The 26,881-nt window shown below is 40.8% G+C and overlaps 1 protein-coding gene across 4 annotated transcripts in view; it reads left to right on the top strand.

Annotated features, from left to right (window-relative positions):
- LOC101162260 (kinesin-like protein KIF13B) overlaps window positions 1-26,631 on the top strand; it is a 28,478-nt gene extending 1,847 nt beyond the window's left edge. Inside the window, exons 4-42 of one of the 4 annotated variants that reach the window (XM_023953261.1) lie at window positions 78-171; window positions 4,247-4,259; window positions 4,356-4,416; window positions 4,693-4,785; window positions 5,874-6,054; window positions 6,243-6,330; window positions 6,428-6,562; window positions 7,318-7,430; window positions 7,532-7,643; window positions 8,015-8,227; window positions 8,876-8,986; window positions 9,185-9,319; window positions 9,406-9,536; window positions 10,738-10,824; window positions 10,957-11,144; window positions 11,225-11,456; window positions 11,569-11,731; window positions 12,429-12,575; window positions 12,741-12,890; window positions 13,021-13,140; window positions 13,809-13,991; window positions 14,057-14,214; window positions 15,222-15,354; window positions 15,451-15,594; window positions 15,676-15,699; window positions 15,773-15,872; window positions 17,121-17,247; window positions 17,770-17,825; window positions 17,927-18,045; window positions 18,120-18,296; window positions 18,371-18,463; window positions 18,637-18,789; window positions 18,886-18,963; window positions 20,226-20,282; window positions 20,422-20,485; window positions 20,721-20,839; window positions 22,886-22,954; window positions 24,796-25,915; window positions 26,001-26,631. In XM_023953261.1, the coding sequence (XP_023809029.1) occupies window positions 78-171; window positions 4,247-4,259; window positions 4,356-4,416; window positions 4,693-4,785; window positions 5,874-6,054; window positions 6,243-6,330; window positions 6,428-6,562; window positions 7,318-7,430; window positions 7,532-7,643; window positions 8,015-8,227; window positions 8,876-8,986; window positions 9,185-9,319; window positions 9,406-9,536; window positions 10,738-10,824; window positions 10,957-11,144; window positions 11,225-11,456; window positions 11,569-11,731; window positions 12,429-12,575; window positions 12,741-12,890; window positions 13,021-13,140; window positions 13,809-13,991; window positions 14,057-14,214; window positions 15,222-15,354; window positions 15,451-15,594; window positions 15,676-15,699; window positions 15,773-15,872; window positions 17,121-17,247; window positions 17,770-17,825; window positions 17,927-18,045; window positions 18,120-18,296; window positions 18,371-18,463; window positions 18,637-18,789; window positions 18,886-18,963; window positions 20,226-20,282; window positions 20,422-20,485; window positions 20,721-20,839; window positions 22,886-22,954; window positions 24,796-25,915; window positions 26,001-26,245 (5,786 nt within the window). In that variant the 3' untranslated portion in view covers window positions 26,246-26,631. The remainder of the gene's footprint in view (window positions 1-77; window positions 172-4,246; window positions 4,260-4,355; window positions 4,417-4,692; window positions 4,786-5,873; window positions 6,055-6,242; window positions 6,331-6,427; window positions 6,563-7,317; window positions 7,431-7,531; window positions 7,644-8,014; window positions 8,228-8,875; window positions 8,987-9,184; window positions 9,320-9,405; window positions 9,537-10,737; window positions 10,825-10,956; window positions 11,145-11,224; window positions 11,457-11,568; window positions 11,732-12,428; window positions 12,576-12,740; window positions 12,891-13,020; window positions 13,141-13,808; window positions 13,992-14,056; window positions 14,215-15,221; window positions 15,355-15,450; window positions 15,595-15,675; window positions 15,700-15,772; window positions 15,873-17,120; window positions 17,248-17,769; window positions 17,826-17,926; window positions 18,046-18,119; window positions 18,297-18,370; window positions 18,464-18,636; window positions 18,790-18,885; window positions 18,964-20,225; window positions 20,283-20,421; window positions 20,486-20,720; window positions 20,840-22,885; window positions 22,955-24,795; window positions 25,916-26,000) is intronic. The other 3 variants (XM_023953262.1, XM_023953264.1, XM_023953263.1) reach the window with 3 other exon arrangements.
- The last annotated feature ends 250 nt before the right edge of the window (window positions 26,632-26,881 follow it).

The raw sequence follows: 26,881 nt of genomic DNA, 5'->3' as shown, positions 1-26,881 counted from the left end.
CATTTATTTAAAAAAAATACTGATATTTTGCTCACTCTTATTTGAAATAACTTAAATGGCAATTGTTTGTATTTTAGAAAAAGACCTAAAAACAAAGTGTGTGGTGCAAATGGACGGAAACCAGACAATTCTGCATCCAGCCATGACTAATCTGAATCAAGGAGATCCTCGGTAAGCTGCATGCCAGTTGATATCATCACCTTTTTTTAAGTCAACCCTTTACATTGGTAGTTACATTTGCATTCAGCTTTTACTCCTTTTTGTTTTGTATTCCTGCTGTTTTTTTTTCTTTGCTTTTGAACGCTGCACAAAAACAAAGTTTTTATTTTTATTAATGAAATATGATCCAGTCTGTGCTCATGCTAACCAGCTAGAACGATCCATGTCTTTTCATCTTTCTGGTTCCAAATAAAAGCTGCAAAGTAAAAAAAACAACAACAAAAACCCAATGATGTCACAGATTTCAGCTAGCCTCCTATTAAAATGTATGTAAAATGTCAGATCTGAGACATTAGTGTATTTGTACACTTTGAAAACAGTTTTTATTTTCTTTCACAGCTGTGTACAGATGTCTGAAAGTCAGAGTCTTGATTGGTCAAAGTTTGACTTGGTTTAACTGACCATGTGTCTTACATGGGTGGCATGTTTTGTAAGTAGAGCCCAAAAGCGTTCCTAAAAACGTAAATGTGAGATTTTGGAACTCAAAATGCGCGTTTAAGGGTGTTTACATAGACTTCATTGAAAGTGGACGCTTGAATAAGCATTGCAGAGGGTGGTGTGAACGGAGCTTTAGGTTGGGGGATTGCTAGCGGGAAAGCATGTAAACAGAGAGCTCTCAGCAACGATTCCACCCACAAGTCAGAGGCAAGTTTCTAATGAACTAGTGCTGCTCTGCAGAAACACAGGATTTTTGATTTAGGCATAATCCTAATAAACCAAATGATGATCGCAGTGGGACTTTAGGTCAGTCTTAGGAAACAATGTCTGCGACTGTTGCAGACTTCACCGACAGCTCAGCGGCGCTTAATGGAGCATGTGTGGACAAACTCGATTAAACCGAGACTTTTGCTCTTTTTCATTCTCATTTTAGTCAAATGTTTTAGACAGATAGTTTTTGCCCAATGGCATTATGGTTTGGAAAGGGCTAAGCACTTACTTTCTAGTCACACCAGTGTCAACAATAAATGCAGATTTTTTTTAACAATTTCTGACTAAACAGAAGCATAATTTCCTTAGCTTAGGTTGCAGGTCCCTCACTAATGAGTCATTTTTCCCGTTGTTACCCTTTGGGTCTTGTTTTGACCCTGTTTGTGGTGTTTTTGCTCTCCACCCGCCTTGAAGTTTCTCCTCTTTTTGCCTCTCCTCCTTGAATGTTGTCTCTCTTGACACAGGGTGTGTCTGATCCTGCTCAGTCCTGCTCAGGCAGTCAAGTCTTGCATAGAAACAATGTTCGATTCCTGGTTTTGCTACCGGCATGTGTCTGCTGCATTCACACATTTTTGTGTTACTCCTGGAGAGAAATTAAACAGTTGTGAAGTTGTGATATTTACATTAGAATAGTGGAACTCGAGATCACTCTGCTTGTTTTCTAGCAATCTTTGCCCAACTTGCTGTTAATTCTAGGTTCTGGGTGAGTAAACACACCTGATCCAGGGCATTGATACCTAGAAAACAAGCAGGATCCAGATGCTATAGAAGCTTTTTATGGTTTTGTAGGGATCAGGGTTGTATTTTTGTCGTCCGTGTCTTGTGCACTGCTGTCAGTTCTGTTTTGGCACAACAAAATCAGCTGCAGATATTTCAACCTGTTTATCAGCTTTCCGGCCTGTTGGCCCTGATTCTGCTCCCTCACAGGTGAGTCAATGCACAACGGCAGCCGTTGCTGACTCTAAAGCTTCTCCATCCAGCGCCGTTTGTTTAGCTTTTCCGGGTAAACGGTCTGTTGCATTTCTAGATCTATAGGCCTCTGAAGTTCATCTCCTCCACCTGTTTGCCACAGGGAAAAAAACACAGTTTATCTTGTTCCTTCAGCTCCAAAAAGCAAACTACGGGTGGGTGTGTATCAGAAATGACATCTGTTCAGTGAGTCATGACATCCAGCAGCAGATCCAGGTGTTTGCCACCTGCATGATCTGCTCCAATCTGATGCTCCCCCTGCTCTGGAAGGGATGCCGGGTGCATCTCATCTTCTTATGTTTGGACTTTTGATGATTTTCTCGCATCCGTTTGGTTTGCTTAGCCATGCTCCATGAGAGGCGTGTTTCCCTTTTGGGGATAGAGGTTAACAGGTTTGTCTTGCTCAGTGGAACAAAGGCACTGCCACTGCAGTACCACAGAGTTCAAAAGAGGTTTCTTAAAACTCTATTAGGTGTTTACAACACCCCAAAAATCATTTACAAATAGGTTAGGCTGGTCTCTAATCAGAGGTATTGTGCTCCTAGGGCTAACTTGCTGCCTGTGAGTTTTTTCCTAAACACCTTGGTGACCCTCAGAGGCAGCTATTGTGTAACAGGATCCCTGTAGCTGCATGCTGGGATACAGCAGGGGCTGTTCAGACATCTGACAGAATGAAGATTAAGAAACTTCTTTATTGCTTTTGTTTTTTAACCAGAGACACATTTTTGTTTGAAATCTAACCCCCTAAAGTGTACCTGAAAAGCAACATTTGGTTTTACAGATGATTATTTGCGTCTACAGCATCTTTGGAGCATACTTTTATTCTGAAGGTCGTGGACTCTCCTCCTCCTCCTTTTTAAAGTGACTCCTTGAGTTATCTCAGGAATGTCCCTGATCAAAACGGGACTTTCTGTTGCTCTTTCATGAAGCAGTAGGTCCTCGTGTACAGAAGCTATATTTTATTTCAGGCTTTTTTTTTTAGGCCTTTTCAGGACCAACATTGATTCTACTATTAAAAAGATGTTGGAAAGTTGGCAAACTCTTAAGAGAGTGAAAAATATGAGTACAGCTGTAAATGTTCAGTTTTCAGTCGCATTATTGTGATGTGCTAGTTTTGCTGCTTTTTAAACGTGTTAAATTCAGGCTAAAAAGTAGGGATGTAAAAGATTCAGGTATGAATGAAAAAATCGATCAAGCACTGAGAGAACCGGCAGTGTTGGTTAAAAACCACAAAGTTATTTTGGTAAAAAGGTATAAAATCAGAGAAGTAAATATTCTGCTTCTGGCAAACCTTGTTGGTTTGTCTTCCTATTTGTGCACGTGTGATGCAAACAAAAAGGCGGCTCAGTTACAATTGGCTGAAGGGGAGCCACACCTAAACATGTAATGACCCCTTTTTCACAGCACTGCAAACAATACCTGAATATATTCATATGACACACTTTAAAAAAAAATCAAAACCGTCTAGTAAACACCAATTTCCAGGGTTTTATGTTTTGAAACCGTTTTCTCAAAGACATTTGGGTTGTGTTGATTAAAAGTGCCTATAAGGAAAAAATAAGCTTCTCTGTCAAAGGCATTTTCATTTCTGATTTGATAATAAATATAGAGATTGTTACGGAATTGGACGGTATCAAATCGCCACTTTTATGTATTGATTTGTGTATCAAATAATGTGAGGGAAGGATACACGCTCCACTAAAATGTCTAGAAGTGATGGAGAGCAGCCCAAAAGCCTGATTCTGGGATTGGATGTGGTGTTTGTTTGCTGGTTGGGTTTTAAACATGATCTGCTGAGATCTTTCTGAGGATCTTCTCACATTCTAATAGACAAAATCATAAGTAGGAGATTTTTGTATTGTTTTTTTTTCTTTTCAACTTTATAAAAATACAAATGTGCAGAAATGTTTGGTTGAACGAACGTAACTTCAGTCAAACTCTGAGATTAATTTAAGGTCTGTTCTAAAAAGGAAAACTTCTTATTTATTATTACTGTCTATGACTTATGAAGCAAATGTCCCAGAAAAAAACACAAAACTGATGGATTTGTTTGATCTGCGAAAGATAAGCTTGTGTGTGTGTGTGTGTGTGTTTTTTTTAAGTTACATGGTGTTTAGTAATTAGGTAGTTGTAAAACATTAAAGTATCTAGAATGCAGAATTTATGGGGATTTTTACAGTTATGATCCTCTTTGCCTGTAATAATTTTATTTGGCAGCTGATAAGACGTAACTTGCAGTTTCTACATCTCTCTAAATATGAGTAAAGAGTTGACGTCATAATACGTTTTGTGACATGTTTGAGTGTTTGAATTGCTTTTGATTCATCTTTTATTTTTCTCTCATCCCCAGGAATCAACCAAAGGTAATTGATTACTTTTCACTCTGAATGAATTCATTTCCTGCTTTGTAGTTTTGTTTGTCAGTACCGATGTCGTGTGTTTTTTCTTTTTCACTACAGGTTTTTGCGTTTGATCACTGTTTTTGGTCCATGGATGAATCCCAAAAAGAGGAGTTTGCAGGTCTGTACATATGAACAGCTTGTGGTTTGACGCTCCTCTCCATTCAGCTTTATTATCTCAGGGCTTCCTGATATGCAGAGCTTTTTATAGCACTGACAAAAAGAGAGTTCAGTTACATTAGAAGAACCTTAAAATGTACAGAAGTAGTCATTTCAATTTAAAAAAAAAGCTTGTCTTGTAAAAAGTTGGGCAGCCTCCCTCTAGCTTTCTCATTAAGATGATTTATTAAAGTTCAGAATGTACAGATTTGAAATGTTGATTCGTGGGTTTGTTCAGGTCAGGACGTGGTGTTCCAGTGCCTTGGAGAGAGTCTGTTGGACAACGCCTTCATGGGCTATAACGCCTGCATCTTTGCCTATGGACAAACCGGTAAGAAGGGTTTGAAAGCACACGAAAGATTTGTTTTTTGTTTTTTTTAAAGCAAAAATATTAAGTTTAGAGGTCAACTACATTTAGCTCTTATGTAATTGTTGTTCCATGTCTAAATATAAATCCCCTTCAATCTGGGTTGTGTTGCCAAAATACAACGGGAACATAATGTAGTGGGGGGAAAAAATCAGCTTTGTTTTAAGGTCGCTCCTTTGAAACACATCTTAAATTAACTTGCATGACAAAAAAAACATTGAAGTAATCTTTGTTTTTATCTCTTAGAGTTTTTAAAGTAATGTTTCATGTTTTATGCTGATTTTGTTTAAGAAAGTCAAAGACAAACTGGAGTATTTTTTGCTCTTGTGCATTCACTTCTCAGATATGTAGGAACATCCTTTTGAAATGTAGATTTTCCTCGTTTAAGGTTTTTTTCTTTTAAGTCGATAGAGCATCCAGAAAAAGCTTTAAGTTGCACTGCAAGTTTTAAGGTATTTTAATTTATGTACAAACTATTAGTTTAGCTGTTTTTCTTTTTTTGCAGTTGCTAACTTTCTCATCAACTTGGCTTTTAAGGTCATGAAGTGTGTCAATCAAAGACTCCCTCCAATAAAAATGGTGTTTTTAACATGTTGTAGCCTTTTCTGATGATGGACAGATATAAAGAAAATAAAGTTTAAAAGTGCATTTTTGAGTATGTCATTATTCAAATTGCGGTGAATCAAGAGCAGTCGATTAAAAAAGGGTTATAGTTGTTATAGTTGCACCATTAATGTTAGGTTGGGGTCGTGAGGGGCTGTAAGCTAGCGGCACAGATGCATGAAGGGACAGTCCTGTCCACAATTCAGATGCAAATTTTTTTATTTAATTTTGGCTAAAAACGGCATAATCATAATTAAGAGACCAATGGGAACGCTTCTAAAATATATCCAAAGATGATTGTAGTGGGACTTTAAGTTTTGTTTTCCCCTTCCACAACTGTTCGTTTCTGTCTAAACTCTGAATGTTATTTCTGCTTTTTATCTTCCAAATCCAAACAGAGCGTTCTAAATTTGGGTTCATTCCTTGAGCGGCTGGTTTGTGTTTTCCAGGTTCTGGGAAGTCGTACACCATGATGGGCTCCAGCGAACAGCCCGGCCTGATCCCTCGCCTCTGCAGCTCCCTGTTCAGCCGGACTGTAAAGGAGGCCCGCGAAGGAGAAACCTTCACCGTGGAAGTGTCCTACATGGAGATCTACAACGAGAAAGTCCGGGACCTGCTTGACCCCAAAGGGTGCGTGTGGTGGCGCTGGTGCAGAAACCTGAAGCTGCTTACTGGATGTGCAGAGTTTAAAAAGCACACCACACCACAGAGCTGTTCTTTTATTAAGGGCTAAAAACACTTGCTGATAATTGCTCTTTTAAATGTAATTAATAAACTTGACACATTCAGAGTTTGTTCATGTCTCCTTCTGTCTGCAGGAATAGACAGACACTGAAAGTGAGGGAGCACAGCGTTCTGGGGCCTTACGTTGACGGTTTGTCTCGGCTGGCTGTGACTAGCTACAAAGTAATGCAAATATACATTGAAACCCCTATTATTATTATTTTTTTTTTTTAAAGATGTCACTGTCTTGAATGGTGTGTATTGCTTCATGTTATACCAGGATATAGAATCTCTGATGTCTGAGGGCAACAAGTCTCGCACGGTTGCAGCGACAAACATGAACGAGGAGAGCAGCAGGTCACACGCCGTGTTCATCATCATCCTCACACACACCCTCATGGACCTGCGCTCCGGGGTGAGATGCAGCAGTTGTTGCCTAACTTTGAATGCTCTGCCACCTTTTTTGTTTTATTATAAGTGTGCAAATCCTATTTTGTTTTTCATTATATGTTTTTCTGAAGTGCTAGTTATTGAAGTTATAAACTGACCAATGAGACAATGAGATACCTCAGTAAAAGTATGAGGTCTCACGCCAAACATTCAAAGCGCTCGATTGACAAAAATCCCGCTTTGAAGTGGGAGGGGTACAGCCTTCCAACAAGCTCACTAGCTGGCTAGAGCGGTTGCCATGGAAACTCGAACCAATCATCTCTCACTTTCTGGTTCCAACATGGGACGTCCGTATTAGGAAAAAATGGTGACTGTATGGACTTCATTTGGTTGGAGAAGGAAGTAAGCCCATTTTACCTATGGGTGATGTCACATTCGCTCTGATAGAGTAAATGGTTGCTATAGAAAAATACATGAAGAATTTACTTCCTTTCTCCTGAGATTACACTTCCTGCTGCTCCTCATTGCTTATGAAGTTTGTAGAAAGGGGGAAAGGTTTTGTCAGGGGTCAAAGTGACTTGTTTGAGAAAAAAAAAAGTATGTTTTTTTTTAATTATTTACTTTTAGCAGCGTTTGATGGTTGTGTTGTGAGTCATTTCTGATCTGCAGACCTACAGAAGTGAACGTGTTGTTTTTTTATTTTTGTTGCACAGGTTTTTTTCTTCCCTCACCTGTAGTCATAGTCCTAAATGTACTGAATTTGCTCTGCGTTTCCTCCAGACGAGCGGGGAGAAGGTCAGCAAGCTGAGCCTGGTGGATCTTGCCGGAAGTGAGCGAGCTGCAAAGACCGGTGCAGCAGGGGAGAGGCTGAAAGAAGGCAGCAACATCAACAAGTAAAACCAACAGAAAAAAAAAAACATTCGATCTCAGCCTTTTCAAGCGAAGATTACCCCATTGATGTGAAGGCTTTTTGTCCAATCCCCCTCTCCCGCAGGTCTCTCAGCACACTGGGTTTAGTTATCTCCGCCTTGGCGGATCACGGAGCAGGAAAGAACAAGAGCAAGTTTGTTCCTTACAGAGACTCTGTGCTCACCTGGCTGCTCAAGGTACAAACTGCAAATTCCACAGTAGCCGAACACGGCCTTCTCAGTCTTTACCAAAACAATACCTCCTTCAACTTTGTCATGTTTCATTTGTCAGTGAAATTTAAAGATGTTTCATGTTGATTTTAAATTTCCCTGCTTAATATTTTTTTTTCTCTTTCTGGATTATGGTTTAAGATAGCTTTGTCTAAAAAACGGCATCAAAGCCAAAATGTTTTCAGAAAAATCAAACTCCTTTTGAAACATCTGGGTCTTCCATGCATCCAAATCAAAAAACTAGTTTTACTTTTTTTTTTTTTAGGTGTCTCTGTGCACAGATGTTTTCTTCTCTGTGGCATTCCAAGTTATTCACAGTTTTGAGTTGGCATCTGTAGGACAGCCTTGGAGGAAATAGTCGGACCGCCATGGTTGCCACGATCAGCCCAGCGGCGGACAACTACGACGAAACGCTTTCCACCCTGCGTTACGCCGACAGGGCCAAGAACATCATCAACCATGCTGTGGTGAACGAAGACCCCAACGCCAGAATCATCCGGGAACTCCGAGAGGAAGTGGAGAAACTGAGGGAGCAGCTGACTGTAGCTGAGGTGCAGATGATGATTTACAGAAATGAAATCATGAAACAGAAAAAAATTCTTAATGACGGGGGGGGGGGGCCAAAAGCAATTTCAAAATATTCTGAATGTAAAAATAAATAAATAACTTAACTGGAAACTTTGAGCTTTATTGCAATTTGATTAGTTTTATTCTCAGTTAAAAATGTTGTTTCCAAAACTTGATATTTTCAAATTAATCATTAGTTATTTTTCTCTTTTTCTTGTTGCTTTGATGCTTTGCTTTAACCTGCTTTTGATATATTTCTTTCAAAAATACTATAACAGGTTGCTGCAAAAACTTGTCATCCAAGGAAATGTATAGATTTTTAATAAATAATACGAATAAAATAAATATTTAAAAATAAATCTATGGGTAGATTTACTATCATTATTTGTAAATCTATATAGAAGAAGCCATTAAAAAGGTGTACAAAGTTACAAATAAATAGATAAAAAGAAAAGTCACACAGAAATGAGTAAAAGTTGAAAAATTGTTTCTTAAAAAATAAAAGCATTTTCCAAAAAAAAAAAAGGTAGAAAAGGGCAAAACCTTGTCAAAAAGAATAATCACGAGAAAAAACATAACTGTTTACTGGACTTGTGTCAAGACTGTGTTAATATGTCTTCTGTCTCTCTCAGTCGATGAAGGCTCCTGAGCTGAAGGACCGCCTGGAGGAGTCTGAAAAACTCATTCAGGAAATGACCGTCACCTGGGAGGAGAAACTCAGGAATACTGAAGCTGTTGCACAGGTGAATAAATAAATACGCCTAACTTCATTTTTTTTATTTGTTTGGTTTTGACTTTACAAAAGTATGTAAAAGAGAGAGCGTTTTAAAAGCACATACGGTAAGTTAAAATGAGACTGTTGCTTTGAGCGCTTCAGCTCCCTCTCTGGTTTCACCTTCATGAAACAGTGTTCAGACATGAAGGATGTGCTTTTCCTCTAGGAGCGGCAGAAGCAGCTGGAGAGCCTTGGCATCTCGCTCCAGTCATCAGGCATCAGAGTTGTGGACGACAAGTGCTTCCTGGTCAACCTCAATGCTGATCCAGCCCTGAATGAACTCCTGGTCTACTATCTAAAAGTACTGAACACAAGACTGAAGTGCTGAAGCAGCAAATGCTGTTTTGTACTTTCATTAACAGCTGGGTGTTGTGTTGTGATCTCTAGGAGCACACGCGTGTGGGCTCAGCCGACTCGCAGGACATCCAGCTGTGTGGGATGGCCATTCACGCTGAGCACTGTGTCATCGACATCACAGAGAACAACGGCGTGATGCTTACTCCTCACCGCAACGCTCGGTAGCTAAAAAGCTGCACCACAACCTGGAGAAAATTCTGTGGCTAAATTAAAGTAAAAAAAAAAAAAGAGGCACTGCTGATATAGATGACATTCAATTGTTCTAATTTATTACTTTTTTAGCTAGAAAAAAACATTTATTTTCAAACCATAAACTCAAAAGGTAATAAAAGATTTGTTTTAGTTGCTTAGAAAACACAATATTTTGGTCTGTTCTGATCATCTTTTATACACTTTTAGTGTGTTTTTTTGCCTTCCTCATAAGATTTTCACAGATGAAGAAGTTAGCAGCCTTTCTAGAAAATATACAAACATTTTCTACATGTTGGGTTTCATATGAATCTTCTTTTTCTTAAAGTCAGACTCTAATCATGTTTTGATCAATTGTAAAAGGGTTCCCAATTTTTTTTTCTTTCAATAATGATTATGCGGTTTTGAGACAAAGTTTAAAAAGAAAAATCGTTTTCTAGAACAAAGTTTCTGCAGAGCAGCAGTAGTTCATTAGAAAATCACCTCTGAGTTGTGGGCGGGGCTGTTGGCACAGAGCAACCTTGCTCCCACTTCCCATCACCCATCTGTTTACGCACCCTCCCGCTAGCTTGCAGCCTCTCACACCCCCATCCTAACATTACTGCTGCAACAAAAATAGTGAGCAATATTCTAGCCATCCAGCTGTACAGTTCTGATTTAAATACCAGCTCAGAGGAGGAAAACAAAGACGTACATGGATCTATTTGTCTGCAAGTGGATGCATCAGAATGGAGTGGAGCAGGGACCTTGTGGCCCGCCAACTGTAGTTTTTTAGGTTACAGCTACAAGCTTTTCTCAACAGTGTTTTATCGTCTGCTTCTGAATAGAGAAATTATTTAGAAATTGTCATTCAAAGCGTAATTTTCTTTATTTATGGCCTCCATCATCAAAAAAAAATCAGACAAGAACATGCAAAATTCACCAAAAACACTATTTTCATCAGAGTGAAAAAGAGTAAATTTGGAGCTTTTTATATTGAGTAAATAATAAAGTCAAAGACCTCAGTAGATTTGAAGCTATATTATATTTCCATCACTTTCAGAAGGAAAAATAGAAATCTGATCATGCATGGAAATAGTACAATAATAGAACCTCCCCCCCCCCCCCCCCCCCCCCCCCTGTAAAGGTTTCCTTTTTAGATTTAACTCTAATGTTTGATGTTTTTTGGTGCAGGACATGGTTAAATGGCGTTGCAGTCAGCAGTCCGGTGCAGCTTAACCACGGGGACCGGATCCTGTGGGGAAACAACCACTTCTTTAGGTAGCAGCTGTCATCACTGTGGTGCAAGCGATGCATCCCTTTACACGCCCATCCACTTTTTTCTTCCCACTTTTGCACTTCCTCTTTCTGCTTGTTTGTGCCACACAAACACACCTGTACGCTCACACACAGGATCAGCTTGCCCAGGCATCTGGCCCAAACGGGGAAAGAGGACGAGGCTGGAGCAGCACTAAAGACCTGTCTGAGCACTGATCAGCTGGAGCTGGATGTGGATGCGCTCAGCGACGTGTCGAGTGAACGGAGCTTCGGCTTCGAGTTTGCCCAGAGGGAGGTCATGATGAAAGGCATGGGCAGCAATGGTGGGTCAAACTGCAACTCCATTCAACGATGCTGTCTGTCTGTATAGCTCATGCTTTACTTTCTCTTCTTTCTCCTTCAGACCCCTTACAATCAGTGTTGCAGACTTTGGAAAGGCAGCACGAGGAAGAGAAACGCACCGCCCTGGAACGCCAGAGGCTGTTGTACGAGCATGAGCTCCAGCAGCTCCGTCAGCAGCTCACCCCTGACAAATCCCCCAACTTTCGGGATGCATCAGGGCTCCCTGTTGGTGCGTCTGCATCTATGACATCATTCGGCCCTCAGAAGCGCATGCGGCGCTGGAGTGAAGACAGGTGTTGTTCTGCTTTGTAAAGTGGAAGCATTTTATCTGATAAGTGTAACAGAATTCATCGAGGCTCTTTACTGACGTCACATGTTTGTGCTAAACCTGCTTTTGTGCTGCAGAGAGGCCATGATGACTCGCAGCCTTCTGCGTCTGAGAGAGCAGATCGTTCGGGCCAAACAGTTGGCCCAAGAGGCCAGCTTTATTGCTGAGGAGCTCAACAGAAAGACAGAGTATCAGGTCACTCTGCAGATCCCTGCAGCCAACTTAGATGCCAACAGGAAGGTAGGATGTGATGAGTTTCAAAGTAACGTGGGGAAATTTGCTGCATTACAGCTGTGACAATGAAAGACTGCATTTATGAGCCTCAAATGCAATGACATGTAATAATTCAAGAATTATTAGTGATGCATGTTGAGGCTGCAGTTGGTGCTTATGAGCTGCATTTAAAGACCCACTCCAATGAAAAGTGTGTTTTGGACGACAAATATAAAGAAAATTCAGATTAAAGTAGTATTTCTTAGTATTTCTTTATACAAATTATTGCGTATCAGGAGCATATGAAAAAATGCCATTTTAAAAAAGAGCTTTTAGAAAATATGCTGGGTGGGCCACAAGCTCCCCGCTCTGCTCCATTGTAGAAACTTTGTTTTCCTCGTCTTGGCTGGCATTTATTTCAACTGTTGATACGTTGGGAGCCCATTGAGACGACCGTTGTTGTGATTTTGGGCTATACAAATAAAATTGAATTGAGGTAAAGGGTCTGAGCTAGTGGGAGCGCCTGTAAACGGAGAGCTCTCAGTAATGAGTGATGGGAAGGTGGGCTCCACGCTAACGATCCCACTCAGAGGCAAATTTCTAATGAATTCTTGCCGCTCTGCAGAATACAGCAACAATCATAATCAAAAGAGCTCTGGGAACGCTTTGAAACTAAATCAAGAGGTGAATGGAGTGGGATTTGAATGTTTTCCTTTCACTGCAGAGAAATGCCGTTCTAAGCGAACCGGCCATCCAGGTCCGGCGTAAAAGCAGAGGAATGCAGATCTGGGCTCTGGAGAAGCTGGAGAACCGCCTGGTGGACATGAGGGAGCTGTATCAAGAGTGGAAGGACTGCGATGAAGATAATTCTGTGAGCGGAGAACAAGCCAGAGTCGTTTCTGCACCGTTGTAGTATGAAGTGTGCTCATGATAGCATTAGGCAGAGTTGAGCTTCACATTGAATACACAAGAAAGATTCTATTTATCAACAGTGATCTGCTTTTGCAGTCATTTGGTTTATTTCTGCCCCCTGTAGGTGATGCGGTCTTATTTCAAACGGGCCGACCCGTTCTTCGACGAGCAAGAGAACCACAGTCTGATTGGAGTGGCCAACGTTTTCCTGGCTTGCTTGTTCTATGACGTCAAGCTGCAGTATGCAGTGCCCATCATCAACCAGACAGGAGAGGTAGACACCCGACTGGTTTGAATTTATTGGAAACTGCAGGAATGTAAAAGATAGAAAAAGATTGATTTAATTCAGTTTTTTCTGAATTTACTAATTTAATAGATAAAAAAACGTTTCTGTCTGTTGTAAGGTGGCCGGACGTCTGCATGTTCAGGTTTGGAGAGGCAGAGAGGACGAAGGTCCTGGACATGTTGATGATCTGCTGAGCAGCACTAACGGAGACTCTCAGGAGCGCAAACTGAACTGTGTGGTGAGAGGATGCTGATTTAGCTTGTTCTTTTTTGCACATTAAACTCTGTCTACTGCCTTAAAGCACAAGCCTCTTGCATGTCCAGCTCATCACAAAAGTGCCCAGTAAACGGCTGTCTTTCCAAAATCACATTCAGAAATGAAAACGGCAATATGTGACTGTGAGAAGTTTGCAAAATCTGTGTCAGGCATGAGAAAAGGAGTTGCAAAACTGAGAGAAGTTGTTTTTTTCTATATTTCTATTCAAATTATTATATTGAATAAGAAAAAAAATAACAACCTTGAAGATTGAGGTTTGTATTGTGAATAACAGTTTTTTTTTGTTACTTCTGGTTAGTTCAAGGCAAATAGTAGTATTTTCTTAAATTATGATGGTTATAAAGGCAATTTGTGACGATTATTCTGTCATAAATAAAAATGAATACACTTTTGAGCAATTACAATATTTCAAGTTTAATATTTTTCTGCTGAAATCTTTAAATGAATTGTCAAACCTTCATTTTATGAGATCTGCAAATCACAGATTATTGAGCCTCAGAAACAAAGTTCAAAAATGACAAATTAGATTTGTTTTTGTTTTTTTTTATAGTAAGAACTAAAAGCTAAAAGCTTCTGTATTTCCTTCTTTACCCACATTTAAAGGGCATTCTCTTCCTTTGTCTCTCTCAGGTGAAAATCCTCCAGGCCACAGGTCTTCCTCGCCACCTCTCCAACTTTGTCTTCTGTCAGTATCATTTCTGGGGGCAGGAGGAGCCTGTGTTCACCGTCCCCGAGGTGACGCCGTCCAGCTCATCCTCGGCAACAGCAGCTTCCAAAGACCCTCAGTGCAATGTGGTCTTTGACTCTGCCAAGGTAAAAAAAGACCTGCTGCTGCTTATAGAAGGCACAACTCTCCATCCTCTGCTTTTCTCTTTCAGGAGTTTTCTCTTCCAGTGTCGGAGGACTTTGTGGAGTTTTTGGCTGAGGGGTCGGTGGCTATTGGAGTGTATGGCCACAAACAGGCCAACTACCGCAGGAACCTGGCACTCTGGGATCTGGGAGTGATCCAAGCCAAGACCAGATCCCTCAGAGAGAGGTCTAGTCATTTAAACTTGTAAAAACTCAATGAGAGCAGAACAAAAGGCGAGGGGATGCTTATTTTCCAGGAGAAACGCTGACACCAGCAATTAGCAGCTCAACATTCAGTCTTATTGTGAAAAAGGACTTTTACAACATTTACAAACTACATAAGAATACACTGAGAACTAGTTACTGGACTAAGTTCACTGTTTGGCAAAGCTTTTCATACAGAATGTTGTGATTTAAAAAAAACATTTTTGATTAAAAAAATATATATATATATATTAAATACATTTTATTATACAGTGTAACATTCATTTCCCCATTCACTGGGATAATGTTTAAGTATTATATTCCAACTTTTACTCATGTCATTTCTTTTTTCATGTGCAAAGTAAGATGCAGGACAAAAGTTCAGTTGCTTTCAGTCGGGTTTATTAATTCCACATCCTGAAAAAATTAATTGCAATTTCTTAGAAGTATTTAATGACGGAGCTGTTGCATCACTGATGAAGGAAAACCAGGAAAAACGCACAAGTTAGAAGTTTTTCTTTACAGAGAATATTTGTTTTGATTTTTTTTTTTAAACGACTCAAATTGTTCGACCGGATTTGAGTTACTTAAGTTTGTTTTTGTCTTCAAAATCGTTTTATGTTTCTGAATTTATTTTCTTTAGGTTTAAAACTAAAACTTTAGCAGAAGAAAACAGGTTGAAATGGTTTTTTTTGTCTCTTAACACAACATGTTTATCGTTTTTTCCAAGCTTTTTAAAATTTGAGAACTTCCCAACCTGAACAATGTTTTTGTTGTTTTCCTCTTTAAAAAACCTCAATTAGTTTTATTTTCTTAGAGTCAAATGAATGTAAACAGTATATTTTTCTGTGAATGTACCTTTATGTTTAAAGATGATTTGTCAAAACTAATATTTCCAAGACAAATGGACAAGAAATGAGAAAAATGATGGCAAATGTAAACCAGTGGCTTCCAAGAAAATGCTTCTTTGATTGTTGTGGCTCCTTGCAGGTGGAGCGAGGTGACCCGGCATCTGGAGCTGTGGGTGCAGCTGATGGAGCTGACTGAGGCGGGGGAGTTCACTCCTGTAGAAGTTCTTCCTGCTGGTGATGTCCGCACAGGAGGGATCTTTCAGCTCAAACAGGTTCACCATGCGGATTTGAACCTGTACCCCTTAAAAAATGTGCTGTTTTTTTTTTTTTTTTTTTTTTTTTTTTTTTACTTGCTGGTCTCGTTGTAGGGTCAGTCCCGACGCATTCGGGTGGGGCTGCATTCGGTACCAGACTCGGGCACCATGCCTCTCATCACAGCCTCCATCCTGTCTGTGTCTGTCGGGGATATAAGAGTTCAACAAGTGCGTCACGTCAAAAGTAGACCACAGTTGGTAAGACCTTCTCCTCTAGTATTCATGAACGGCCCGAGTTCAAGTCAGAAAGTTAACTAATTTTCTCACTGAACATTTCAGGATGAAGACATGGACAGCTATCAGGTTGGTGGATCATAGCCTGTTTAGGTGAAGACGTCTGCATCTGTGCAGTGGGAATGAAGGTGTCTGTGTGCAGGAGGTGGACCTGGAGAGGATGAGACAACATTGGCTGGACATGATCACTCAGAGGCAGGAGTATCTGGACCAGCAGCTGCAGAAGACGGTCTCCAAACCAGGTAAAATTGGCTGTGACAGCTCACCTAAGCCTTTTGAAAATGATGCAATAAAACGGTTTATCTATGGGCGTAAATATCCTCCTGACTCCCACAGAAAAAAGATTTTGTCCGGTAAAATTGGTTTTAAATCCACCAAAAACTACAATTCCCTCAGCCCCATCCCTTCACATTTTGGTATCATTAAAAAAGTCCCAAAAATCCTCTGTAGAGACCAAAAGGAGGTAATTCAGTAGTTGGGAGATATTCAGGTTTAAAATGTCGTCTACAGAAAACAAAGATACATTGGTGCTAGTCGGGAGTTCTAGAAAAACTGCCATTATGTAGAGTTTAATTTGGAAGTTTAAACAAGATGTTGGTCCCCTAGTCCTATTTTTAAACAAAAAAAATAAAATGTTTTATTGTTTTACTTTTTCAGATCTAAATCTGTTTAGTCCGTCAGTGTTTTTTCTCTCGACTGAAAGCTGCTGTTCCAAATAGAGACTTGAGTTTTCATTGTAATGTTTTAGGGCTGCGTGGTCTGAAATGTCATTTCGGAGTTTGTTTTTCTTAGTATTGCATGGTCTGAACTGTGTAAACTCTGTGCAGACTAAAACTAATCATCAATGTTTTCTATTTTTAAGTAACCCTTTTGGAGGATTGTACATGGAATAGGTTATTTCAGTGTTTTCATTATGAATATGAAAGGGCAGATTATGTATAGTACCTCAAGGTTCAACTTTTGGACCTCTGGGGTTTAACCCGTACATGCTCCCTTTGTGTCGGAGATGTTACATCACATTTATGCAGATGACACTTATATTTACATAAATTTGTCACCAAATCACAGAAGTTCATTACTGTTTTTTGGTGTCAACTCTTGGATGCGGTGAAACTTTTTTCAAGTAATAAAACAAGAGGAAATTGTTTTTGTAAATAAGAAGCAATGAATTATTATCAAAGTAGTGGTGACTCAAAAATTTTATGTCTGAATGGTTTTTAGAATCCTTCCAGACTCATAAACTACTGGAGTTGCTTCTTTATGATCCCTGCGTCCCTCTTAGGCTTCAAAAACACGAGCATTTCATTTAAACTTTCTCTTTTTTTGGTAAATACTGACATGAAAAAACAAGTTTACATTGTTTATGTGAAGTTTTTGAAAGATAAAGAAAATTTCCGTTTTACACAGTGAAGGGAAAAAAAAGAAAATGGGGGATATTGACCCAAAAGGTCCTCATTTGTGTGCGTGTGTTTTTGTGTGTGTGCATCAAGACAAGTCTGAGGAGGACGTTGAGAGGGAATCCCAGCTGTTGGAGTGTCGTCTGACCCTCACTGAGGAACGAAACGCTGTTCTGGTGCCGATGGCTGGCAGCGGCATCCCCGGGGCGCCAGTTCAAAGGTGTGTGCTTATGTAAATATAAAACTTCATTTCCTGACAGAGTGACAAATACAACTCATTAGATGGTTAGATTGGCAGCTCAAGTGCTACGTTACTCTTGTATTTTTACTGACTAGTCTGCTTCTAAAACGTCTCTTGTTCCGTTTCTTCTGCATCTTGTAAAAGTAGAACTTGAAAGTAACCTTAGGAATGTCAGCAATCAAAGATCAAAAGAGTTTTTGAAGAAAACTGTGTTTTCTGAAGCAATGCTGTGTGTTGCGACAGAATTGAGCTTGTCTTAATTACGCCTGCAGTGACTAGAATGATGAATGATGTGAGACATTTTTCTATATAAAATCTGGGCTAAATCCCCCCAAAAATCAGGATTTCTATGGTTCAGCTTGCAAAGATCACAGCAAATTTTCTAACATTAGCTAAACTAAACTATCTGTATAACAAAAGGGGTCTAAAATTAAATCTATCGTCTTAATTTGTCTAACCGATTACCATTTGAATGATATATCATGGCCTCTGTGTCTATAGACTTCCTGTTCCAGGGATGGAAACTCACGTTCCTGTGCTATTCTTGGATCTCAGTGGTTTGTTTCTTTATTTTTGTAGTATAGTTTCATCAATTAGTTGATTATTTAATCAATTAAAAAGTTAAAGTAGTTTAAATTTCATTTTTTTCCCTGCCCAGCTGATGATTTCCAGTCCAGTTTGTCGGATCCGCTGACCGGAGGGCTCGATGCGTTACTTAATGGGGAAGATGATGATGACTTCATTGAACTGCAGATTGTTAAACACTATGACCCAGAGGTAAGGGGGCCAGGCCAACATTTCCTTCAGACCCGGTCAGAAATGTCTAAGTATGCGACCTGAACGGGATGCAGGTGAAGGTGGAAGCATCCTGGGACTCCACAATTCACGACTGCCCCCAGCTAAGCCGAGCGGGCTCCGCTGACCAGAGGGTGTACCTGACCGTCCGCACCGTGGTGCAGCTGAGCCACCCGGCCCACATGCAGCTGCTCCTCAGGAAGCGCATTTGTGTGAACGTCACAGGGAAGCAGGTGACTGGCGGTTTGCAGGTTTCCTGACTTGAAGACAGGAGCTGTGGTGACAGAACAATCTGTGTGCTGTGCAGGGTTTCGCCCAGAGCTTGCTGAAGAGGATGTCTCATCGCAGTCCCATCTCCGCCTGTGGTGTCACCTTTGAAATTGTTTCCAACATCCCAGGTGTAAGTAGTAACCGTTTCTGGTTACACTCCGGTTAAACTCCAGTTCACGTAACAATTAAACTGTGGATGCTATATATCAGTTTAATCACTTTCTGCAAAAGAAAACTCGTCAGACACTATTTGGGTCGTGCAATGTGTTTTGAGTTGCTTTGACCTGCACCTTTTTTCTCCAGGACTTCCATGGTCCAGAAGACAGGGAAATGCTGGCCCGGCTGGCTGCCAGCGCCGAGGACGACCAGTCGGCTGACAGCGACGCAGCCATAGAAAAATACCTACGCAGCGTGTTAAGTGTGGAAAACATCCTCACTTTGGACAGACTCAGACAGGTTTGGGACTGCAGCTCTTGGTGGTTTAAGTTTGTCTGCATACTATTTTACATTTTAAAATTCACAACTTGTGTGTTTTATGTCTTGTGTGAGCAGGAAGTGGCTGTGAGGGAACAACTGTCAGTCAGAGGAAAAGCTGCTGGGAGTCACCTGAGCTCTCCAGACGTCCACCGGGTAAGAGGCTGAAGTCTTTCTGCAGAAACATGCAGAAGAAACCTCCGAGGCTTCAGTTTGGATATGCAGTAAAAGCACATGCCTGATTTCACTCATTTAGCTGCCTTTGAAATGAGGGAAGCTTAAGTCCTGGAGTCCCCAACCCCTGGACCAGTACCGATCTGTGGTACCACTGGGTTGACATAAATGTTTGTTATACTTACAGTCTAATTCTTTTGGAAGTTTTATTCTTTTGAAAAGCTACTGGATTATCTCCATCTCATCCGACTCATTCTTGACACATGTCAAGTAGCTCAATCATGTGTCAGGTTCATGTTTATCATTATATTTAGAAAACCCCAGTTTTAGTGACAGTTTTATTTATGTATTTTGTATTCGTCCTCGTCGAGGCTGAAGTTGGCGTCTGATATTTTTAGCTTTTCTCTATGACAGTTGTGGGTTGGGGGGAAAATCTATATCACATTTGAATGGTTCCTACATGAAATCTTGTGTACAAATAAAGTTTAAAGCAGCTGCAGATGTTTTACAGAGGATGAAGATGAACTTTACCCTTAAAAGTTATGGGAAACTGAAAGCTAAAATAGAAGGAAGTGACTGTTTGCACATAAATGGAGCAGGGTTTGGGTTCAAATACGTGGCCAGCATGAATTTCTATCACTTTTTGTGCTTCTTTGCACATAAATACATGCAAATAACATCAGTCAAAATAAAGAAAACGATAAAACTGGACTCCCACTTCAGCCTTGTACATGAAAATGTTGTCTGAAATTAAAAAGTTCGGGGCCCACTGCTGTTGACCTTTTCTTTTTTACTAATTTGCACTGTGGAGCAGTGGTTGGCACTCTTGCCTCACAGCAAGAAGGCCCCGGTTCAAGTCCCGGCTGGGGGACCTAAACCAGAATATCAATGGGGAACCTTTCTGTGTGGAGTTTCCATGTTCTCTCCGTGCATGTGTGGGTTTTCTCCGGGGACTCCGGCTTCCTCTCACCGTCCAAAAACATGCTTCATAGGTTAATTGGTTACTCTAAATTGTCCATAGGTGTGAATGTGAGTGTGCATGGGTGTGTGATTTGTGACCCTGTGACAGTTTGGTGATCTGTCCAGGATGTGTCCTGCCTTTCGCCCACAAGTGGCCAGATAGGCTCCAGCAGCCCTGTTACCCCGAAAGGGACAAACGGATCAGAAAAGGAATGACACGTTAATTTCACTTGTTGCTTTTAACCAGCTTCACTAACACCATCACTCCTAACCCTGTCAACTAGCTGTGTAGCAGCAATCTGGATCTCCGCACCTCTACTTATAAAATCCCTAACTTGAAGGTGAGGTGCATGTTTTTACTAAACCCGCCTTTTAAAATAACTCCATTTCCTTCCATCCTTGTTGTGTTGAATAAGAGAATAATATAGATTGAAATGTTTCTTTATATCACTTTCATGTTGTTCCATCCTGTGTGTGAAGGCCTGGGAGAGCCATCAAGACCTTTGTGGACCTCCTTCATCCAGACGCACAAACACAGAGACAAGTACGTCTGAAAGCCTTTATCTTCTGAGCGATTATTCCCAGCTTTCAAAAGCATTTCCTGCTTTCTTGGCTTTGATTTCATCTGCTGCATGTTTGATTTGTTTGCCAGTGGCCAACTATATCTGTCTTTTCACTCTGGATCTCATTTCGCCTCTTGTCTCCCCCCCCCCGCCCCTTTAAAAAGCAACTCCTTTTTTTTTTTTATCTTTTTCTTCTCCCGCCCTTGTTTTCTCCAGCACATTCAGGTTTCGCTGCGTCTTATCTCCCTCCAGTGACGGCTGTACCCAGGCTGCTGAAGTCCTGGCTTCCTGGTGGGAAGGATGATGGTGGAGATCAGACCTCCGCCCATCAGCAGGTATCCATCCTTCATCGCGTCCACCAGGCTCTCTGCGTCAGTGCAGTTTAAATCTAAAAATAACTTCTATCAGTCAGAAGATGGATCTATTTCCTTTGTTGTCATGACAACAAAACTAATTCAAATGACAATTAGTACTCAGAGAATGAAAGCTTTAGAGCTCAGAGTGAAGCAGGAAGAAGAAGCTACCTTTTGATGTACTCATAAAATTTAGACTTCAAGCAAAATAATAAATGAGGAACAGAAGAAGGAAATACTTAACTTTGTTTGTCACCAGAATTTTTCTTTAAAAATAAATAAATAAATAAAAAATGAATAATAGGATGCGTTAATTAAAAAAGGAACAAATGATTTGAAACAGTGGATATAACTTTAAGATCCTTAAGGCAACTTTTTCAATTTAATCTACTATTCTTGTTAATTTACAGAATCTTTTAGTTGTTTTTAATTTTTATATTAGCCTGTAGATTATTCAGTAGCTTGGTTGGGATTATAATGATCTCGAAGGTTCAGGTGATATATTAAAGTTATTGTTATGCTGCCATAAACCTAAATTTGTTTTATTTTTTATTAAAGCGTTGCATCATACTCAATACAGAATGGGCCAAAAATGCAACAAAATTCCACTTTTTTTCCAAAGGGATGAACAAATCTTTAAAAGCTGGTCCCGTATTTATGAATTAATCTTGTGGTAATGAAATCAGTTCTTGGTAGAGATGCAATTGATGGCTGGGCTTCAACTGTCTGACTGGATTCAAAACTTGATCTTAAAAAAAAAGAGCAAATATTTGCATCCTTTATTGCTTTTCATAAGTTACAAAATCATAATTTTTATCGCAAAAAATAGATTTATTGTGAGTTCTTAGCTGCAAGCAAACTGCAAAAGACGAGAAAATAATGCGTTTTGAGCCACAATCGAAGAACCTGGGTCGTTTTCTGGGACATAGATTTTGCAGGGTGGCATGAGTTCTTTAGGAATTCAGTTCTGAATTGTGTATGGGAATGTTGTCTCGAAGCAACTCCCCGATCCCTCCCTGTTGCTGAGAGCTCTCTGTTTCCCGCTAGCTTGCAGCTCCTCACAGTCCCAACGTAACATTTCTTTCGTCTGCTCCTGATTCACAACCATTTCGAAAAAAGATATACTCAGAAGTAAAATTTTAAGCTCAACTTTCTTTAAATGTCTTCCATCCTCAGAAAAATGCTAAAAGAGCATGTTAAAAACACCATTTCCATGGAAGTGGTTAACATCAGTGACCTTTTTGCAGTTTCACCGTCTCGCATACATTGACGTGTTTAAAAGTGATCAAAGGAACCTGGGCCACCCTGTTCCTCAGACGTGTTTTGTTAACCTGCAGGTTTGTTGTTCCGAGGCAGACAGGGGTAGGATAGATGTGTTTGACCTGCTGGCCGGTCTAGATCCTGTCCTCCACGTAGGTCATCCTAACATCCTCTCATTAAAAATGCCTGACTTTGATGGACAGCACTGCTGAAAGCTGAACTAATCATCATGATGAAAATCCACCTTCACATGTGAATCATCTGGGTTGATTCAGTGTTATGCTCTTCCTAAATGATCACAAAGCAAATCCTAGAATGTTTCATCAGCTGACAGATAATTTATGTTGTTACGGCTGACTCCAATGCTGAAAAAGGCTGAAACTATATAATGGAAGCAATTACAATTAAGGCGCAATCATTGTACTTGTTCCAGCACTTTATCACGATTATCTCTGCACGAGCCAAAGAACAAATGTTTTAATTGCACTTTGAGGATCTCACGTCGGCATCCAGTCGACTGATTACAGGAACAAATGTCAGAACTTTCAACACATTAAACTGATTATACACAATTATAAGCATAAAGCAGGCAACCACAGGGCCTCATTGTCTTGAGACGAATCAGAGAATGTGACGGTCAGTGTTTGTGTCCTGTTACACCGAGAAGAATGGTTAAACAGAGCTCTATGAAGGCTTAATCACAGAAGGAAAATGATGCTTTGATTGCCTCTTGAAGTTTTCTTCTGTGTCCTTCCTTCACTGCTGCAGAGTTTGCCTCGCATCGTGGTGCAGTCGCCCAGCGTGGAGGAGGACCTGAGCAACCGCCAGCAGCAGCCAGTGAGTCCAACAAATCTCATGTTTGATCGGGATCAAATTGCAAACTTTTCCATTCTGGGCTGCCTTTCTGTTTGATCCATCAGCTAGGAGGAATTTGAGGCATTTCCTCTGTAAACAAACAGCTTTCACTCAGTTGTTTGTGCTTTCCAAACAAACAGCTCCCCTCATGTCTATTGAAAGCCAGCTGGGGTTGTTGGATGGATGACGGATGGGTGAGGGTTGGATTGACGTGTAGATGCATGGATGACGGATGGATGGATGACTGATAGATGTCCGAACAGATGGATGAATATATGACAGATGGATGTGTACAACATTTAAAGTGCTTTTAGGTTGGTGTTTAATCCTTTAAAAAAACATCAAAATAATTTGTAACTGCCAAATAAAAAGTGCATCACTTAATCATTAAAACAAACAACTGCATCCATCTATAAAATAAGTGTAAAGAGTGTTAAAAAAGCTTAATATTAAAAATAAATATATTTAAAAAGTGAGTTTATACTAACATCCAACATTTCTGTTCCAGTTTAGAATTTTAATTTCTTAAATTTGTTCTGGAAGCTACTTGTTAAAAAACAGATTTGGGTTGAGTTTTCAGGCACATCTAAGGTTTTGGTTAACACTTCTATAAAGATATCCGATTGCATTTAGTCATACTTTCATTACCAAGTAGTCCAAACCATGACACTTCCTCTGCTGTGCTTAAGATCTGTGGTTCCTTCCATCCACCAAACCGAAAATTGCTAGTATTGACTCAAAAAGATTATGATTTTATGATACGAGAATTCACAATCTGTATCAAAACATCTTTTTAAAATGAAAAACAAAAATGCTGCAGAGGTACGGTGGCGTAGTGGTTAGCACTCCTGCCTCACAGCAAGAAGGCTTTGGTCCAAATCCCAGCTGGGATCTTTCTGTGTGGAGTTTCTCTCATGTGGGTTTTCTCCGAGCACTCCAGCTTCCTCCAACAGTTTGAGAACATGCTTCACAGGTGATCCTAAATCGCCCCTAGGTATGCGTGTGAGGAGACACTGGCAACCTGTTCAGGCTCCAGCAACCTCATGACTTCAAAAGGGATTCAGCAGGTTTGATGGATGGATGGATGGAGGCTGCAGAGGCCAGAGTGTATAGAAACTTCTCAAAAGTTTTAATAGCATTTCTTTTATTAAGGTGTACCAACCCAGAACAAAAAAATTTCATTATGTAGTATACTAGGATGCCATGTTATTGCTTCAAAAACTAGCATTTTGACGCCCAGAACAAATCTAAACAAGATAATGCTGCATTATTATTTTTCCACTTATACAGGCGTCCTGCCGGGATTGTTTTCTGAGAGCCACTCTGAAATGTATTGTGATATAGGCTCCTCTTCACGAGCAGCAAGATTGCTTAAATTGCGCTGAGAGCAGCAGAGGTCATATAGCCGCGTGCTTCTTTTGTCCCGTCTAAAAAAGACCGGCATTTGAATTAAAAGCCCACGCTGTCATGGCGACAGTGGATACATCTTTTGTTGAAGCGAACTCACAAATATTCGTTTAGGTTTTCAGCTCCTCCTAGATTAGTTCATCAGCTGTAGCAGATGAGACCTGCTGCATCCCAAATGAGTAGCATCCACAGAGAAAATGTTCTTTATTTGAATAATTTCTATAAACGAGAGCCATTTTTTTCCCCACTAAAGGGGGATTAAGACATTAGCTACCAGCTGATGAATGACTTAGACATCTCATTTTAGCATCCCTGGTGCTAAACCTTCTGGGAATAATCCGCTTATTGTTTTTATCCGCCGGAACTGCTGCTCCGAGTCCATCTTCTGCTGCTTTTTACATCATGTCTTCTCCCAGGTTCCCGTCAAAGAATCAGTCCCCGCTGACGCCCCAATGGAGATCCAAGGATCTGTCCCCCTCCCACCTCCCATAGTCCCAGAGGTGGACGACCTCTCCTCCTGCCTGGTGAACGACAGCGGCTACATGTCGACCAGTGTTTCCACGGCGACGCTGTCAGACGTCTACACTCTGAGCTGGGACCTGCCTTCCTCCTCCGGAAAGGTTGGGGACTTCGAGGAGGAGCCAGGTGAAGAGGAGGTGGAAAATGAGATGAAGAAGCTCCCAGAAGGTCCAGCAGAGCCCGGGGAGTCACAAGCAGGCCGTAGCAACGAGACGGAAGAGGAAGAAGAGACAAGCGCGAAGAGTAGTCAAGAAGTCCAGGTGACAGATGAGGTGAAAGATGTAGCTTCAGAAACTGACGAAAATAGCAGCTTAACAGATCAGGCCGCTTCAGAGCAGTTTGATCATGTAGAGCAGCTCAAAGAACCAGAGCTGCTAGAACAGACGCACCACTCTGAACCAGAACATCAAGAGGTGGAGGCTGCAGACCAACACAGTGAAACTCAGCAGGAGCCTAACCAAGAAGAGGCCGTTTCCGACAGCGCTGTTCCTCAAGAGGCCTCAGCTGTGCCTGAAGGCTCAACTCTACACCCAGATCTTCCTCAGTCTCCACCTGAAGGACAATTGAAGCTCGATACCTCCAGCCCAAGCAACATCTCCCTCCTGCCTTCGGCCTCAGAGGAGGTAGCATTCTCTGATTCTTTTGCCAAAACTGATCCTACTCAGTCTACAAAAGCTGCCTCATCAGCAGCCAACCCCTTCAAGATCCAGAAAGTCAAGTCTTCAGACCTCAAGTCCTTCCAGCAGATGGTGGGTGAAGAGGTGGGTACGCTTGCACAGGTGAACCGGGCCACCAGCTTGGGGACCGGACTGAACCTCTCAGTCCCAACAACCAATCTGGAAATAATCTCCGACTCGGACGAGGGAGATGAAGATGCTTGTGTCGCTCTTCCTGATTGGTTGAAGGAAGGAGAGTTTGTGACTGTTGGGACCAATAAGAGCGGGACTGTGCGATACGTCGGACCCACAGATTTTGCCAAGGGGACCTGGATCGGAGTTGAACTTGAGGTACCAGCAGGTGAGTGGAAGAGCCTCAAATCCTTTTACTCAGAAATATTTCCTTTTTTTCCCCTCTGTAACCTGGATAAACTCTTCTCCTCTAGGGAAGAACGACGGCTCTGTGGGTGGGAAGCAGTACTTCCGCTGCAACCCAGGTTACGGCGTGCTGGTAAGGCCTGACAGGGTAACCCGGGGCAGAGCCAAGCCCCGTCGCCAGCAGCAGAAACGCAGCAGCACCGGCCTCTCGGGGTCCAACCCCAACCTGACTTCCCTTACGGTGCTGGCTAAAGGTGAGGCTGTGGCGCCGGGACGCAAGAAGGGGGAGAATCGCAAATCATGGAACACTTGACAGGCGTCGTTCGGTTCTGGACTCAAAGACTTCTTTATTTAAAAGCATCTTTTCCACATTGAAAGCTTCAGAAAACGTTTTTAATGGACGTGGGAGAAAACATTTCCTTACTTTTAACTTAAAAATCAGATTGTATTTATTCCAGTCATTGAAAGACGAAGCTTCAAACTACAGATGGAGGTTTTTTTTTTATGGCCTAAACATTAAGTATTTCTTTCACTAATGCAAAGCTTTTTTTGGCTTACAGATATTTTAAAACCACTTTTAATCTGAATCGTCTGCTGGAATGTTTTTTTTTATAAGAATGTGCCTTAAAGTGTTGCTTTAAAGAATCAGATGTTGGTTTGAATCCACTATCAATTCTAAATAAATTCTCTTCTGCTGTCGCCTGAGTGAATGATGCTTAAAAACAAATCAAACCCCAGACTATGTTGATATAGCTTTATTCTCTTGTACATTTTATATATTTATATATATTTATATAATACTAAAATAACACAAGTTAAAAAAATGAACAAAGAAACTGTACAAAAAAATGTATATATACTACATCTTAATTACAAAACAGTCTACTGTCCAAAAAAGGCACTAAATTCTGAAATGGGCAATACAGTAATTTCCAACATAACTAGTTTG

This window comes from Oryzias latipes, chromosome 24 (assembly GCF_002234675.1).
Source record: "Oryzias latipes chromosome 24, ASM223467v1".
Taxonomy (NCBI): domain Eukaryota; kingdom Metazoa; phylum Chordata; class Actinopteri; order Beloniformes; family Adrianichthyidae; genus Oryzias; species Oryzias latipes.
The sequence above is the reverse complement of the archived record's forward strand: the minus strand, read 5'-3'. Positions and strand labels throughout refer to the sequence as shown.